The sequence below is a fragment of the Haliotis rufescens genome, unplaced genomic scaffold, assembly GCF_023055435.1.
Source record: "Haliotis rufescens isolate VD_foot unplaced genomic scaffold, xgHalRufe1.0.p SCAF_18, whole genome shotgun sequence".
NCBI classification, from domain to species: Eukaryota; Metazoa; Mollusca; class Gastropoda; order Lepetellida; family Haliotidae; genus Haliotis; species Haliotis rufescens.
The window spans coordinates 7,376,216-7,392,161 of record NW_025963868.1 but is presented as its reverse complement, the minus strand read 5'-3'; the positions used below and the strand labels follow the sequence as shown (position 1 = coordinate 7,392,161).

The 15,946-nt window shown below is 41.0% G+C and overlaps 1 protein-coding gene across 1 annotated transcript; it reads right to left on the bottom strand.

The window, feature by feature from the left end:
- Nucleotides 1–6,992: 6,992 nt before the first annotated feature.
- LOC124149660 (probable galaptin lec-8) lies at nucleotides 6,993–14,671 on the bottom strand. Its single transcript, XM_048398032.1, has 5 exons — nucleotides 13,587–14,671; nucleotides 12,761–12,957; nucleotides 12,067–12,149; nucleotides 10,697–10,892; nucleotides 6,993–8,579 (listed from the first exon to the last, which is right to left on the bottom strand). The coding sequence occupies exons 2-5, from the start codon at nucleotides 12,848–12,850 to the stop codon at nucleotides 8,463–8,465; spliced, it is 486 nt and encodes a 161-aa protein (XP_048253989.1). The 5' UTR covers nucleotides 12,851–12,957; nucleotides 13,587–14,671; the 3' UTR covers nucleotides 6,993–8,462.
- Nucleotides 14,672–15,946: the final 1,275 nt, after the last annotated feature.

The window sequence follows — 15,946 nt, the reverse complement described above, 5'->3', positions numbered from 1 at the left end:
GATGGTACTTGTTGTTTCCCTGCCTGTTGCTCGGCATTAAGGGGCTAAAAAAAGGACTGGTTCGGGGTCAGGATACTGTATCGGAGTGGGGCATCCATGTTAAGCTGCGGCATGGTTTCTCAGTTGGCTAGCACTTTAAAATCGATATCAGTCCGGACTATTACAAGCAGCCACACACATTGGCATGTACGTTGCTATATTAGTGCAATACTCTTGGAAGCTACGTGAAAGTCCATGCCACCCCACCTTTTAAGACACATACTTCATGGTTCAGTGACTTCTGATTACAACACATCGCCACTGTTTCTAGTTGGTTGGTTGGTTTGTTTGTTGTTTAACGCCGCACTCAGCAATATTCAAGCTATATGACGGCGGTCTGTAAATAATCGAGTCTGGACCAGACAATCCAGTGATTGATATCATGAGCATCGATCCACGCAATTGGGATCGATGACATGTATCAACCAAGTCAGCGAGCCTGACCACCCGATCCCGTTAGTCGCCTTGTACGACAAGCATAGTCGCCTTTTACGGCAAGCATGGGTTGCTGAAGACCTATTCTACCCCGGAATCTTCACGGGTCGTTTGAGTCGGATGCGGCCCTGCTGCTAATCACTCTCCGATGTTCTGTATACGTGACTCTCATGATGCCAAGACTGAATGAAGACTGTAGAAACAGAGCCATTGGACGTCTGGAACCTGGAAAAAGTCAGTAGCCAGGCACTTAAACGTGAGCTAGAGTACCATTTCTCGTCTGTGGCAGCGCAACAGACTCCACAACTCTACAAGAGATCGACCGAGAGGTGGAAGACCCAGGGTCACAACTGCGGCGCAATCAGGGTGTTACATCTTCGCAACTGAACAATCAGTGCAGCATACACAGCTAACAATGTTCCTGGTCTTCGTAGAGTCTCAGCGCAAACTATCAGAAATCGTCTAAGACAGCATGGGAAACGGCCAATGAGACCATATACAGCGCCCGTTCTGTGGCAACATCGCAATGGAGCAAAAATGTTTGACCATGGACCCTAGTGCACAGGAGAATGATATGTTTCAGTGATGAGTCGCGGTTCATGCTGTATCGCCATGATGGTAGGATGCGTGTCTACAGACGGAGAAATGAACGCTACACTCGACACTGTATTCATGAAGTCGACCGATACGGCCGTGGAAGTGTCATGATGTGGGCAGGCATATCCGTGAATGGTTGGACAGATCTGGTGCACGTGCAGAGAAATTTAACTGCTATTAGCTACCGTGATGAAATCCTTCAACATCACCTTATTCCCGCCATTGACGTCAGAAGAGAGATTTTCCAGCAAGACAACACAAGACCGCATACTGCACGTGTTACCATGGATTATCTTGCCCACAACAATGTTACTGTGCTGCCATGGCCCTCCAAATCGCCTGATCTAAACCCCAATGAATATTTGTGGGATCCGCTAGACAGACGTGTACGACGCCGACAGCCTCAACCACAGACGCTTCAACAGCTGAACCATGCTTTGCAGGATGAGTGGAGAAGGATTCCACAACGCCAGATTCGACGACTCATACAGTCCATGCCCAGGCGGTGCAGAGCTGTGATCGATGCTCGTGGTGGTAACAGCCGGTACTGACTTTGGCACAGTGCCATCACAGACACAGACGTCCCTTAGAACATTAAAAGACTGTTTGTAGTGTAAGAGACATGTGCCTCATCCTGTGTAAAATTTGGTTGTTGTATCTTCATTATTTTTTGTGTAATCCTATTTCATTAAACATGTAATGAAACACTGATTATTCTGTTATGCTTTTCTTTTTTTGGCCAGTGTAGTATTCATCTGATATATTATTTTATTAAAAAATTCATCCCTTTCAAGTTGCAGGTGCTATTCGATATTGCTCAGCAACTTCTTAAGACTTTTGGCTTCCGGTGCAGTTACTTCTTCCATTTCATGATCGGGGTTGATTTTGTTTAACGCCGCACGTAGCCAATTTACCTTGTTCTGACTCTGTTTAGGTCTGCTGATAGGGATAATTCCAACAACTACCGTGTAAATAAGAGCGAACGACGATTCCTCTCCAACCGTCGATTTATTCGATGATATGGTCGAGACATTCAGAAGGATAGGATTGACTACAAAATTAAATAAAACAACAATGTATATAGCAATGTATATGTCAATTAATGCAAAAAATCATTTTAACAACACAAATTTGCTTTTCGATAAATAATCTATCAAAAACATTACATTTTACCAAAAATACAATTCTAAAAGTTAGATATCATAATAACAACAATGTTCATTTAATTGTTTACATAAATTAAGCCTACATACCGTTTTATACGCTCTGCATTTCGACAACAAAAGACACGAGCGTGTCTCTCACTCAGCAACATAACAAAATACTAGAGTTATCGTTCTTGGCACGCTCTTCTTGTGCGCTCATACAAGTCTATAAATAGGAACCTTAAACATAAACCTTACATATCGAGAAAATTTCCTTCATTGATGCTGTTTGTGAGTTCTTTTTGTTCTATTCTTAACTTCAGACTGCAGGTATGGTGTGATGCAAATGATGTTATAGATGAGGTCAAAGCAGGCATAAGATCCTAGTTGTCAACGATTGATAATATATTCTCCTTACATGCTATTATCCAGAGTGAGTGAGTGAGTGAGTTCGGTTTTACGCCGCTTTTAGCAATATTCCAGCAATATCACGGCGGGGGACACCAGAAATGGGCTTCACACATTGTACCCATGTCAAGAAATATGCTAGTAAAAGGAAAGTAGGTTTTATTGTGTTTTTGGTGATTTTTCCAAGGCATTTGATTCTTTTAGCAGATGATATATTGCCAATGATTGATTCTAGTTTACAATTACAAAAGAAAACCTATGCCTTCGAGAAATGTTGCGATACAACGGGTGAGAAAGTAAATTTGAACAAAACCAAAATGATGGTTTTTCGTAATTATGAAAAATGTGTGTTTTAATGGTAATCAAAAAGAGGTAGTATGTTTTTATTGATATCATGGAGTTGTATTTACTCCAAAACTTCACAAGCTAATAAAAGCTCTAATGTCCATTTATCGTTATTCCAAAAGGGCTGGGGATATCACATGTGAATATTTGTTCAAAATATTTGATAGTATGCCTGTCCCCATATTGTGTTATGGTTAAGAAATATGTGGGAGTAAAATAAAGTAAAATCAGGTATTAAAACTATAAACAGTATGGTTCATGGTGAATGTGGAAGAGTCCCTTTCCAGTTTGTTTCTATGACTAGAGCAGTGAAATATTGGTGTACAATTATTAATCTAAGTCGAAATAGATGACTGTACCAATGTTATCAGATGTTGTTATTCTTAGATGAAAGTGGACGTGTTAATTGGGGGGTAACCCACATACAAAATTACTGACTTGCTATATGCAGGTGATCGTATCCACATTGCCTTGATCAATGCTCATGATATCAATCACTGGATTGTCTGATCCAAATTCGATTACTTACAGACCACCGTCATATAACTGGAACACTGCTGAAAGCGACGTTAAATAACAAACAAACATGCTCTTCTTTTTAAGCAACGGGAATACAACCAAAGATTTTATGTCCACTTCTGCGAATGAGAGCACGTGACTGTCTCTTGAGGATCCTTTCGTCTTCTGCCACAGGCGGTTTCTGATTTGAAGTGATCCATTGACATAATTTTCATCGCTATTTTGGAATTTACGCCCAAAAGAACTCTGGCGTTGACGTTTCAAATTCAATATATTGATGAGGCGGCACTCAACATCTTTCTAGGTCATGACAGACCCGTGAAGATTTCGGGGTGGAATAGGTCTTCCCGATCAGCAACCCATGCTTGCCGTAAAAGGCGACTATGCTTGTCGTAAAAGGTGACTAACGGGATCGGGTGGTCAGGCTCGCTGGCTTGGTTGATGCACGTCATCGATCCCAATAGGTCTTCAGCAACCCATGCTTGCTGTAAAAGGTGACTATGCTTGTCGTAAAAGGCGACTAACGGGATCGGGTGGTCAGGCTCGCTGACTTGGTTGATACATGTCATCGATCCCAATTGCGTGGATCGATGCTCATGATATTAATCACTGGATTGTCTGGTCCAGACTCGATTATTTACAGACCGCCGTCATATAGCTTGAATAGTGCTTGGTGCGGCGTTAAACAACAAACCAACCAACAAATTGCGTGGATCGATGCTCATGATATCAATCACTGAATTGTCTGTTCCAGACTCGATTATTTACAGACCGCCGTCATATAGCTGGAATAATGCTGAGTGTGGCGTTAAACAAGAAACCAACCAATCAACTAGGTCATGACGACGGTCTGGAAATAATCGAGTGAACCAAAGCTAGGTTTTAAGGAAGTATAAGGAACATGGTACAAATAAGTCAGCCTCGTAATGTCATGTCTGATTAATATGATTTATGTCTTTGCTTTACCATGTATGTAATGTTTTTAGTCTTCAAGTCAGCGAGCCTGACCACCCGATCCAATTAGTGGCCTCATACGACAAGAAAGGTCGCCTTTTACGGCAAGCATGGGTTGCTGAATACCTATTCTACCCGGAATCTTCACGGGTCGTGAAGAGTTTTGAAATCCCTTGAAATCCATGTACGGCCCCCAATGACATGAAACCAAAATGAAGACAGTTGTATTCTTGGAATATGTATTAACATCCAAAAGTTTATCACTGCAATGACATTCCTCATATCACAGATTGACATGTCTTGTCGAAGATGTCAGCTTTCACAAAATGTTCTGGAATCTATTTTCTTGAGCATTGGGAAGTATTTCGAAGTCGGCAATTTCTGACAATAATGAGCTGCATCCTTTGGAAAACAATCGCTCTCCATTGATTTCAATTCCAACTTTTATGCGACGCATACATTAAGACCCATATTGTACCTGGGTAATATACATGTCAGTCCATGGGACGTGGTAGTTCACAACAATAGTATCCTTCAGCAGTTTCTGCAGTTGTTGCATGTCATCAGAAGGTATTGCATTCAGCATTGATTAATTTCAGGCGCCTGCTGCGTATTTGTAATCAACAAGCTCACACCGTAGACCACCCTGGTGTGATTTGTTTGTTGTTTAACGCCCAACTCAGCAATATTCCAGCTACATAACGGTGGTCTGTAAAAAATCCGAGTCTGGACCTCGCAATTGGGATCGATGACATGCATCAACCAAGTCAGCGAGCCTGACCACCCGATACCGTTAGTCGCCTCGTACGACAGGCAAAGTCGCCTTTTACGGCAAGCATGGGTTGCTGAGGCGTATTCTACCCCGGAATCTTCATGTGTCTGGTGCAATTGTACAGAACATGCTCAGGTGCTGACGTAGAGACACGTGAACTCCCAGATGCAACACCCAAACTAGAAGGTTAGTGAAAATGTTAGTGAAAATGACCTTGCACCAACACGCAAGGTCCTCCATCCTCCCGAAGAATTACATTGGTGATGTACTACCCCTCTTTCATGCAAAAGATGGGTTCGTAATCTCAATAATTCAAACAGCTTATCGTGGATTCAACAGGAGAATTCCAGTCCGAGGTGTGTGTCAGTTAGAGTCAATTATGATAAATGTCTCATCAGCAATAAAACTCCCGTCAAAAAATAACCAAGAGGTTCATAGGGTCTGTATCGCTCACCTGCATATTTACGCAATCATGACAAAATATACATGTGCTTTGGCTGAGCCGTTTCCATGTTATGATCCAGGATCTACGTTTCCAGAGGCAAGGCTGGACCCCACGTCATAAATGTATTATTCTCGTCATTACAGACAAATGTATACAATGTATCTGTTAAGGTGGGTATATCAGTTTGCATGTTGTGGTCAAGGTTCTAACTCCTTTGGGAGTGCCGGACAGATGAACAGAAGGGCCAGTCCTGGTAGCAATATTTGGTAGCGTACATGTATGTGCATTCCTCTCATTATACTCACCAATTGTACATATGGATATACGGTGGAGATCTTAATTGTGTACAAGTTATAAATTCTTTTTGACACCGCCCCACCTCGGCCCATCCATTTGTACAACTGTGAATTACCATCACCTTAGAATACTTCCAACAAATATGGTTGATCTATCTCTTAGTTCCAGATAAGAAGTCGTTTAAAGCAATAAAGCCAAATTACCCCCATTTCGCCCCGCCCTCAGCCCCTCCATTTGTACAATTTTGAATCACCACCACCTAGGGATGCGTCGAGTCGAATTTCGTTAATTTCCAATTTCCAAGAAGAGATAGTCGTTTGGAAAAAGCTGCTGACGGGCGGACGGCGGACGCCACGGTACGGCATAATCTAACCTTGGTCCTTTCAGACCCGGTGACCTAAAAATCTAAAATCTCAATATTATACGATTGTGAATTCTAAGGTTATTTGTAGCATACCTTTAGGTGTTTGGGGAAAAGAGTAATTGAGTTTTCTTGTTTTCAATCAAAGATGTCTACCTGGCGGCCATGTTGAAATTTAGAATTTTGATGCCTGGAAATTCTTTATTGTATCATGCATCCACTGAAAATGGAGAAGACGAAAATGGAAAATGTTTATGGACGACGAGGGCCAGAAAAGCTAAAGCCAACCTACCGTAAGACCGCATGATGAAGAACGATTTTAGCATTTGGCATACAGTATGCGAACAATTATGTATGATTCAGGAGCAGGATAACGCTGACCAAAACTGAAACAAGTTAAGAACAGATTCTTAGCAGATATTTCCTAGGATTACATGTTTTTGAAGCTTTATTTACACCCGTAACACAACAACTTGTCATTATCAGCACGAGCAACACATGTTTGCACACATAGTTTCAACGCCCATTCAGAGTAGCACACAGCAAGGTGAACCAGATACACTGCGTCGAATTCTGAATTTACATTTTGGCGATGACAGTATGGGAACAATGATATATGATGCAGGAGCAGGTAATCACTGACCAAAATTGTCACAGATTTAAGGCGGATTCTCAGTACATATTTTTTTATGATTTGGGAAATGTTTGTAGCTGTATTTACACTCGTAACTTGTCTTTACTTACATGTTTGCACACGTAGTGTTTAAACCAATTGACAATAGCACTTTGGAAGGGGCACCTGAATGAAACACTGCGTCGAATTCTGAATATTAACGTCAAGCCAGAGATATTGGAATGTTCTAAACGGGTGCTAGTCAAGGTCATGTTGAGTGCTATTGGGAGATTGTAATCGGTGTCACACCAATGGAACTGCTGCACATGCTCAATGAATAGAACTAAAAGACTAAACGAACTAAAGACCTGTCTACAACTATAAGGATATCCATGTGAAGTGGTTGCAGACGCTGTAAATAAACCAATGCAAATCCACGATAAAAAAACTGATGAAACAAAAAGAAACAGATAAAGACACTGACATCATTCCATTTGTGTGTACTTACAATCCTAATAACTGTACAATTGTGACCCTTATGAAAGCCAATCTTCCAATTTTGCAGCAAAGTTTGAACAAATGTGTAAGGGTAAACCTATATGCACCACCAGACGGCCTAGAAATCTCAAACAAATTCTCTGTCCATCTCAATACTCATAAAATAAAACATACCGTCAGTGTAACAAAATGTCACACACCTCGATGTGGAACTTGCCAAATAATAATTGAAGACTGCAAAATTAGATTTTGCGAAGATAAAACTATTTAATGTAAAAAAAACAAGAACTGGCGCAGTAAAGATGTTATATATGCTTTATTATATATGCTTTAACAAGTGGGCGATATTGTCAGCATGTTATGTGAGTAACACTAAAAGACCGAATCAATGTACACAGATAGCAAATTCGAGATCAAAATGTAAATTGAGTTAATGTTAGCAAACAGATTGATGAATGCGGTAGTGGCCATTTTGCTGTCTTTGCGTTTTATTAATTGTTTAACAAACAATTTCTGGATGGAAAAAGAACACATATTCTTCCGGCTTTTTAAATCTAAAACTTACCATGTAGTTCAGTGTATGTCTGTGCGCTCACAACATACTAAACCTGTGAAGATCCGGGGTAGAATAGGTCTTCAGCAACCCATGCTTGCCGTAAAAGGCGACTATGCTTGTCGTAAGACACCATGAGCATCGATCCATGCAATTGGGATACAATGACAAGTCAGCAAGCCTCACCACCCGATCCTGTTAGTCGCCGTTTATTGGTGTATATTCATGCACTGTATTGCCTGCTTGGGGCTTGGTATGTAAACGCATAGATGGGAATCATATATGTGTTTGGAAAATTGCATTTACATCATCATGCTTTATGCTTACATATAACATACCAACAAAAAATATTAATTTGCGCACTGATTTGCACATACATAGTTTTGCCCCATTAGAAAAAGGCATTTATTTGAAGCGGTATCATGAGCTGGCCAACAGTCTTTAAAGTCAGTCTAATTCACACGATGAAGAGGACACCACGTCACAATGTTATTTCTGCTGATTTCATGCGAACGTCGCCTTCAACATCGACATTTCGCGGACTGACGTCAGGGTATCTTTCTGTGAAGTTGTAGATGCCATTTCCATTCACTGAAAGCTTAAATGTGTAAAATATACAGTTGGGTTGGTTGGTTGGTTGGTTGGTTGTACGAGAGCCCATTAGGACCACATTGGTAATTCTTTTTTGCTCTTTTGAAAGCCGCAATAACGAGAGAAAAATTCGTAATCACGTCATTTCAAAACATTAATTACGAGAAAATAAATCGTAAGTACGAGTTTTCAAAACTCGTAATAACCAGAATAAAGTCGTAGTTACTTTTCAAAACTCGTAATTACGAGAATTTTTTTTTATAAGATTCTATTTATTGCTTCGTCATTATATCACAGTAACTTTCATCATCACTGTTCTTACAATGGCGGAAGATATTCTCGTTATAACGAGTTTTGAAAAGTCGTAACTACGACTTTTAAAGGAGAAAAAAACAAAATACCAATATGGTCCTAATGGGCTTTCGTAGTTTAACGCCGCACTCAGTAATATTCCAGCTATATGACGGCGGTCTGAAAATAATCGAGTGTGAACCAGACAATCCAGTGATTAATATCACGCATTTGGGATCGATGACATGCATCAACCAAGTCAGCGAGCCTGACCACCCGATCCCGTTAGTCGCCTCTTATGACAAGCATAGTCGCTTTAAGAGAAGGGTTTATTGCCAATTTTAACAGTATTTCAGTTATACATGACCATCTTCCCAAGGCAAGGGCGTTAACTGACCATAAAAGTCCAGTTTCCAATCTTGCCGAACTTGAATTGGCCCGGAATTTCCCGGCTCGGTCGGAGCGCCAGTGGCTTTTGTGTTCCTCTATTTTTCCCATTGCCCAATCAGATTCCACCTTTCATAAAACTTGCACTTCCTTCAAACAAACTTGCGGCGCCCAGACAAGACGATCCAATTGGTAATCAGGATCTATATGGTAATAAGGATCTGGAAAAGTGCGCCCGGTAAAGGGCACTAGTCCCAATCAAGCCTTTCCTCGCGAGGTGCATCAAATCACTTAATCACCTTGATTAAACATGAAGTGATTTGCAAAATATCTGTCAACGCCTAGTTGGCGGTACACATGCTTTGCAAATCCATCGATGGACCAACATCTGCACGTTGAGATCTACGTTGTTTACGAACCGCGTGTCTAGTTCGTCACGCCATTTTGATTGGACAAAGCACAACAATGTTACTCCGGAATTCCAGCCTTGTTCGGCAAGGGTGGAAACTGGATTTTTATTGCCAGTTAACGCCTATGCCTCGGAAAGATGTATATGAAAGGGTTTAAGCTTTATATAGCAGGAAACTGGATCTGATATATAGGAGGTGAAGTATACCGTTTGTTTGTCTTCAGGAAAGGGACTTTTGTCATCAAACTAGTTTGTTCCAGACAATACTCCAAAAAAGGACTGGAGTGAGTAAGTATGGTTTTACAACGTTTTTAGCATAAATCCAGCAAAACCACATCGAGGGACACCACATATTGTACTCTTGTCAGGAATCGAACCTGCGAACGAGCGGACGCTTTAACCACTAGGCTACCCCACCAACCCCGTTCACTCGACACGCTGAACGGTCCGTTGCGGGTCAAACAATACATGTGGCGTTAAACAACAAACAGACAAACTAACAATAAATGGCTCAAACCTTTCAGAGAAAACCATTGTACACTGATGAGCAAACGACACTATACCAACTTTAAATTGAGTATTAGGGCGCTACTGACTTCATGCTGTAATCTGGCTGAGTTTTGTGTTAAATTAGTTTATTCGGTAAACTTGGAAAATCATGCCATGAACACAGGACCTAAGCCGCCTGCAAACAGACGTGACTCCAGGGAGAACGGCACCGACTTACGTTATTTGACTCTAACGTTGGTTGGTTTGTTGTTTAACGCCGCACTCAGCAATATTCAAGCTACATGACGGCGGTCGTAAATAATCGAGTCTGGACAAGACAATCCAGTGATTGATATTATGAGCAACGATCCACGCAATTGGGATCGATGACATCCATCAACCGAGTCAGCGAGCCAGACCAACCGATCCAGTTGGTCGCCTCTTACGACAAGCACATTCACCTTTTACGGCAAGCATGGGTTGCTGAAGGCCTATTCTACCCCGGATTTTCACGGGTCCGAGAAGTATTGACATGGACAACAACCTACTCTGTAAATTCCTTCCTCCAGTGTTATTTCCATCACAGACTGAACTCCCAACGCCAGCGGAACGTGTGTCAACCTTATTTCTGACCCCCATTGGCGTGTTGAGTTACGCGTGTTGATCACCACGGCGCTGGTATCCATTCGAAACTCATAGTGACACAACCTGTTACCTCCATTTCCGCGTACAGACACAACCATCCTGGAAATATAAAATAAAAAAACATCAAATCAACAAACGATTTAGTCATGAAGCTTTTATTTGTTAACTTTTGAATGTTTAATCACTTACATAATTAAGCAGGAATTAATCAAAATCACATCCTTTACTTCGATATGATTCTTGTCTGTGTGGAATCGCCAATGATACCTTACTAATTAAGAGATGAAGTGTCGATTCAAGCAATCAGCATCTTGGTTTCTGAATTACCATTGGTTGGTTGTTTTACGCCGTACTCAGCAATATACCAGCTATATGACGGCAGTCTGTAAATAATCGAGTCTAGACCCGTCAATTCAGTGATTTATATCATGAGCATCGATCCACGCAATTGGGATCGATGACCTGCATCAACCAAGTCAGCGAGCCTGACCACCCGATCACGTTAGTCGCCTTTTACGACAAGCATAGTCGCCTTTTACGGCAAGCATGGGTTGCTGAAGACCTATTCTACCCGGATCTTACCGATACGACTGATCGAAGAATTCAGACCTGCATATCTGACATCTGCATCTCGAAAATGAAGTAAAAGTTCCAAACAAAGGTAATAAATAGAGGTTATCATGCGACAATGTGTATTTCTAATACAGGATATTTACCATCCCCAAACACACAAGCGTGATAACCTCTATCAAATAATGTCATTCTTCAATTCTGTGCTCGACAGATCTCTTCCCATCTCTCGCAAACATTACCTAAACATTGCAAGTTGTCCTGGAATGTGCGCATTAATATATATTACGTCAGAGGGTAAGTGATGCGCCAGTTGGACTCTGACAAACAGTCAAAATAGTCCCAACTGAAACCTGTTTCCTATACAGTGGCGTTACCACACAGGCAAAACAACAATTGCCTGCACAAATTGTTTCTACTTGCCTTTCGCGGCAATGCATCGGTCTGTCCGCTAGAATATTTGCTTGTTTGTTTGTTGTTTAACGCCGCACTCAGCAATTTTCCAGCTAAACTCCGCTGCCAAAGACAATATTGCAAACATGTTGCTTCCCATCTATCGATCTTTATCAAAGTAGTAACGCTGAAGCATCATATAATTTTCTATATTTTTCAGGCGCCAGCAGATCAACCGAACAAAAACAATAATTTCCATTACCTTCTTGAACAATCTTTTCGGCAACCCCAAGTTGTGTGTTACTATTACCTTGTGGCAGCAGTTGGTGTGACGTACAGGGTTAGTTTGAATCTGCTCACAGGCTTACACGGCATGCTCAATCTGGTCACGTCCTACAAATATGAAACACAACAATACAAAACTAAGGGACCGACCATTTGACCTTCTTTGGGATATTGTCTGGAGATAAAACATATTTATCAGCTACAGCGACAAAACCATATCCTTTTTATTTATATTTTAAAAGACTGATTTGAGAAAAAACAAAACCTTGCAACAATGTAATTATTGTGGCAAGCAATTTCTTCCCTTTCATCAATAACTTATGTTTCTTCATTCGGTTACAATTATTCTTAAATGATGCTTCTTAACACTTACATTGGTTCGTTTGTTGTTAACGCCGCTCTCAGCTACATGTATATTCCAGCTATATGACGTCGATCTGTTCAAACTCGAATCTGAACCAGACAATCTAGTGATTGATATCATGAGTTTTTGCTTGTTTGTTTGTTTGTTTGTTGTTTAACGCCACACTCAGCAATATTCCAGGTATATGACGGCAGCTCACGCAATCACGTCTGAGACCTGCATCACTTCGGGCTTTCCTCCCACATTAAGCTGACACGCCGTGATATAACTGGAATACTGTTAAAAGCGGCGTAAAACCCAACTCACTCACTCACTCATAAATACTTTAAAACATTGAAACAGAAAGCATCCTTACAGGGTTGTCCCATCTGTATCTATCACAAGGACCGACCCAACCGCTCCATTTTCTACTTGCTTTGCAAACACTGCTGCTGTTGCGGCACATGAGGAAGTCAGGAAAACACGTGTATGTTGCTACAGCCCCCAGGTATACACCGTCATACTCTCTCGTCCCATTGGTCAGGGTCGGTGGTTCATCGCATCCCTGGAACTCTTCAAAGTAACAATTGACAATATGAATTTTAACCACATTCCTCGGATCAATTTTGACCCAATTCATTTACTATTATTGTTTGTTTGTTTGTTGTTTAACGCCACACTTAGCAATATTCCAGCTTTATGACGGCGGTCTGTAAATAATCGAGTCTGGACAAAACAATCCAGTGATTTACATCATAAACATCGATCCACGCAATCGGGATCGATGACATGCATCAACCAAGTAAGCGAGCCTGACCACCCGATCCCGTTGGTCACCTTTCACGACAAGCATAGTCGCCTTTTATGGCAAGCATGGGTTGCGAGGACCTATTCTACCCCGGATCTTCAAGGGTCCATACAGAGATCAAAATGTAACTAAATCGCTCATAAGTTTGGCGTTAATCATTTGGATGCAGCTGATGAACGGAAATTTGTTCACTTATTGTTAGCTAGACCTTATCCAGAAACGTTGCAGAGAACGATTAGATAGCAGTGTTGTCCAGAGAGTTCACTCAGCGCCATCAGTTAAGCTTGGCTTATTTTCCAGATAAGATATATACATACCTGGCTCCATGTTGGAATAACCATTACATTAAATTGAGCGGTTAATAACAGCATTTATGAAAAGCGAGGAAACTTACCCCGCACGCATGCTGTACGACCAAGTCGATCAAGGTGACACGCTTTCTGGCCGCAAGACTTCGCTGAACAGGCACCGGCGAGAGACTGAATGACGGGAAGTGCATATAAACCCCTTGAACGTTGTCACGATGATTGTGTTGTGCAGACTGATCGATGGGGAAACATGCCTTAAAAACTCAGATCAATTTTATATCCGACAGTTGAGTTCTTACCGCTTATTTGCCCCTCGTGGTGATAAGGCTACAGGAGGTTCTTCTATGCTGGTGAAGCAGAGCATAATCCATAGCCCTGTTCCACTCAACACTACTTTACAAGCTGTTGCTGTTACTTTGAACATGTTATCCCCATCCTTGTTATGTGCATTAAAACCAATCAATCGCGTATTTCTGAACACCAATAGCTTATTTCTGAACATCAATGGCGTATTTCTGAACACCAATAGCTTATTTCTGAACATCAATGGCGTATTTCTGAACATCAATAGCTTATTTCTGAACATCAATCGCGTATTTCTGAACACCAATAGCTTATTTCTGAACATCAATGGCGTATTTCTGAACATCAATAGCTTATTTCTGAACATCAATGGCGTATTTCTGAACATCAATAGCTTATTTCTGAACATCAATGGCGTATTTCTGAACACCAATAGCTTATTTCTGAACATCAATGGCGTATTTCTGAACATCAATAGCTTATTTCTGAACATCAATGGCGTATTTCTGAGCACCAATAGCTTATGTCTGAAAATCAATGGCATACTTCATAATGCAATAGCATGTGTCTGAACAACCCCGTATTTCTGAACACTATTGGCATATTTCTTTACACCTATAGCGACTTTCAGAATATCAGTAGAATATTTTCTGAAAAATACCGTTTTTTCCAGTAGCGTATTTATGTACATACAATATCGTATTTCCGAACACCAGTACCGTATTTCTAAACATCTATGACGTATTTTTGAACATCAATGGCGTATTTCTTGTCAGTAAATTTAATTGGTAAACTCACAGTTTACCACAGATACCATATAAGATTTATTCATGGTTTCTTGGATGTTGTGAAAACCACTTTACACCTTGAAGTGGTGACCGACATCGTGAATGTTAACGTTGTATACTACAATCAGCCGCATTCTGAGCACCGAGGTTGGAATAAGCAGCGCCCAATGCCAATGATGCTTTGTCATGTTGTCTAGACATTGTCAAGCATATGTTGCTTGGTTGACGTTGCAATCTCACGGGATTTATATTAACATGTTGAAAGTCTGAAAAGTTAATATTTCTATTAGTTGAAATATTTAGAAGAATTGGTCTCATTGCAGGCATATCCACGGGATTTATATTAAAATGTCGAAAGTCTGAAAAGTTAATATTTCTATTGGTTGAAATATTTAGAAGAATTGGTCTCATTGCAGGCATATCCACCGTATGATATTTGTGGTAAGACAACAAGGAACTTGCCAAAGTCACATGAAATCTCTGCTAAAACTTGCGTCCATTGTTCAGTTCAGACTATATCGTAAAGAATGTATTTATGAATCACTATCAGTTAGTGATGACATTAGGTATTCGAGAAAAGGTGAGCAAATTCTGCCCAACCGGTGGCACCCGTCACAAGCACAGGCACAAGTAAAGGACATTCATAGCATCAGCTCACTTCTCAAGATGTAATTCCTTGAACCCCCTCCCCTTCTCACATACCAGCTGTATGATGAGATTGCTGTAGGCATGACTCCGTAGTAATTAAGTCCCACCCCTTCCAGCTGGACGCCCGTGAAGATCCGGGTAGAATAGGTCTACAGCATCCCATGCTTGCCGTGGAAGGCGACTATGCCTGTCGGACTTTTATGGTCAATTAACGCCCTTGCCTCGGGAACATGGTCATGTATCACTGAAATACTGTTGAAAGTGGCAATAAACCCTACTCTTATGGCGACTTTGCTTGTCGTAAAAGGCGACTAACCGGATCGGGTGGTCAGGCTCGCTGTTGCATGACATCGATCCCAAACAATCACTGGATTGTCTGGTCCAGACTCGATTATTTACAGACCGTCGTCATAGAGCTGAGATATTGGTGAATGCGGCGTTAAACAACAAACCAACCAAAGCAAAGGTCAAGTCATCTCCTGAACAAACACGGAAAGATATGGTACAGATCAAAATAGGAAATTGCATTGGTCATTATTTTGATCTCAATGTGGAAACAACCCCCACATGTCTACCGTAAAATCTTTGAAAACTTTTTTTTTCTTTTTTTTAAAAATATTTTTTATTCAATTCAGTATATGACATTACAGAGATATACATGGAGAAGCACGTCTTGTAGCATACTTGTTAGGTATAGTGAGTGAATG

Excerpts from the sequence above, each read along its gene's own strand:
- LOC124149660 (XM_048398032.1), bottom strand. The coding sequence starts at position 12,850 with ATGTGCCGCAACAGCAGCAGTGTTTGCAAAGCAAGTAGAAAATGGAGC. Across the intron at positions 10,893-12,066 it reads ACACCAACTGCTGCCACAAG|GATGGTTGTGTCTGTACGCG; the intron begins GTAATAGTAACA and ends TTATATTTCCAG. Across the intron at positions 8,580-10,696 it reads TGGAGGAAGGAATTTACAGA|CTTTCAGTGAATGGAAATGG; the intron begins GTAGGTTGTTGT and ends TACACATTTAAG.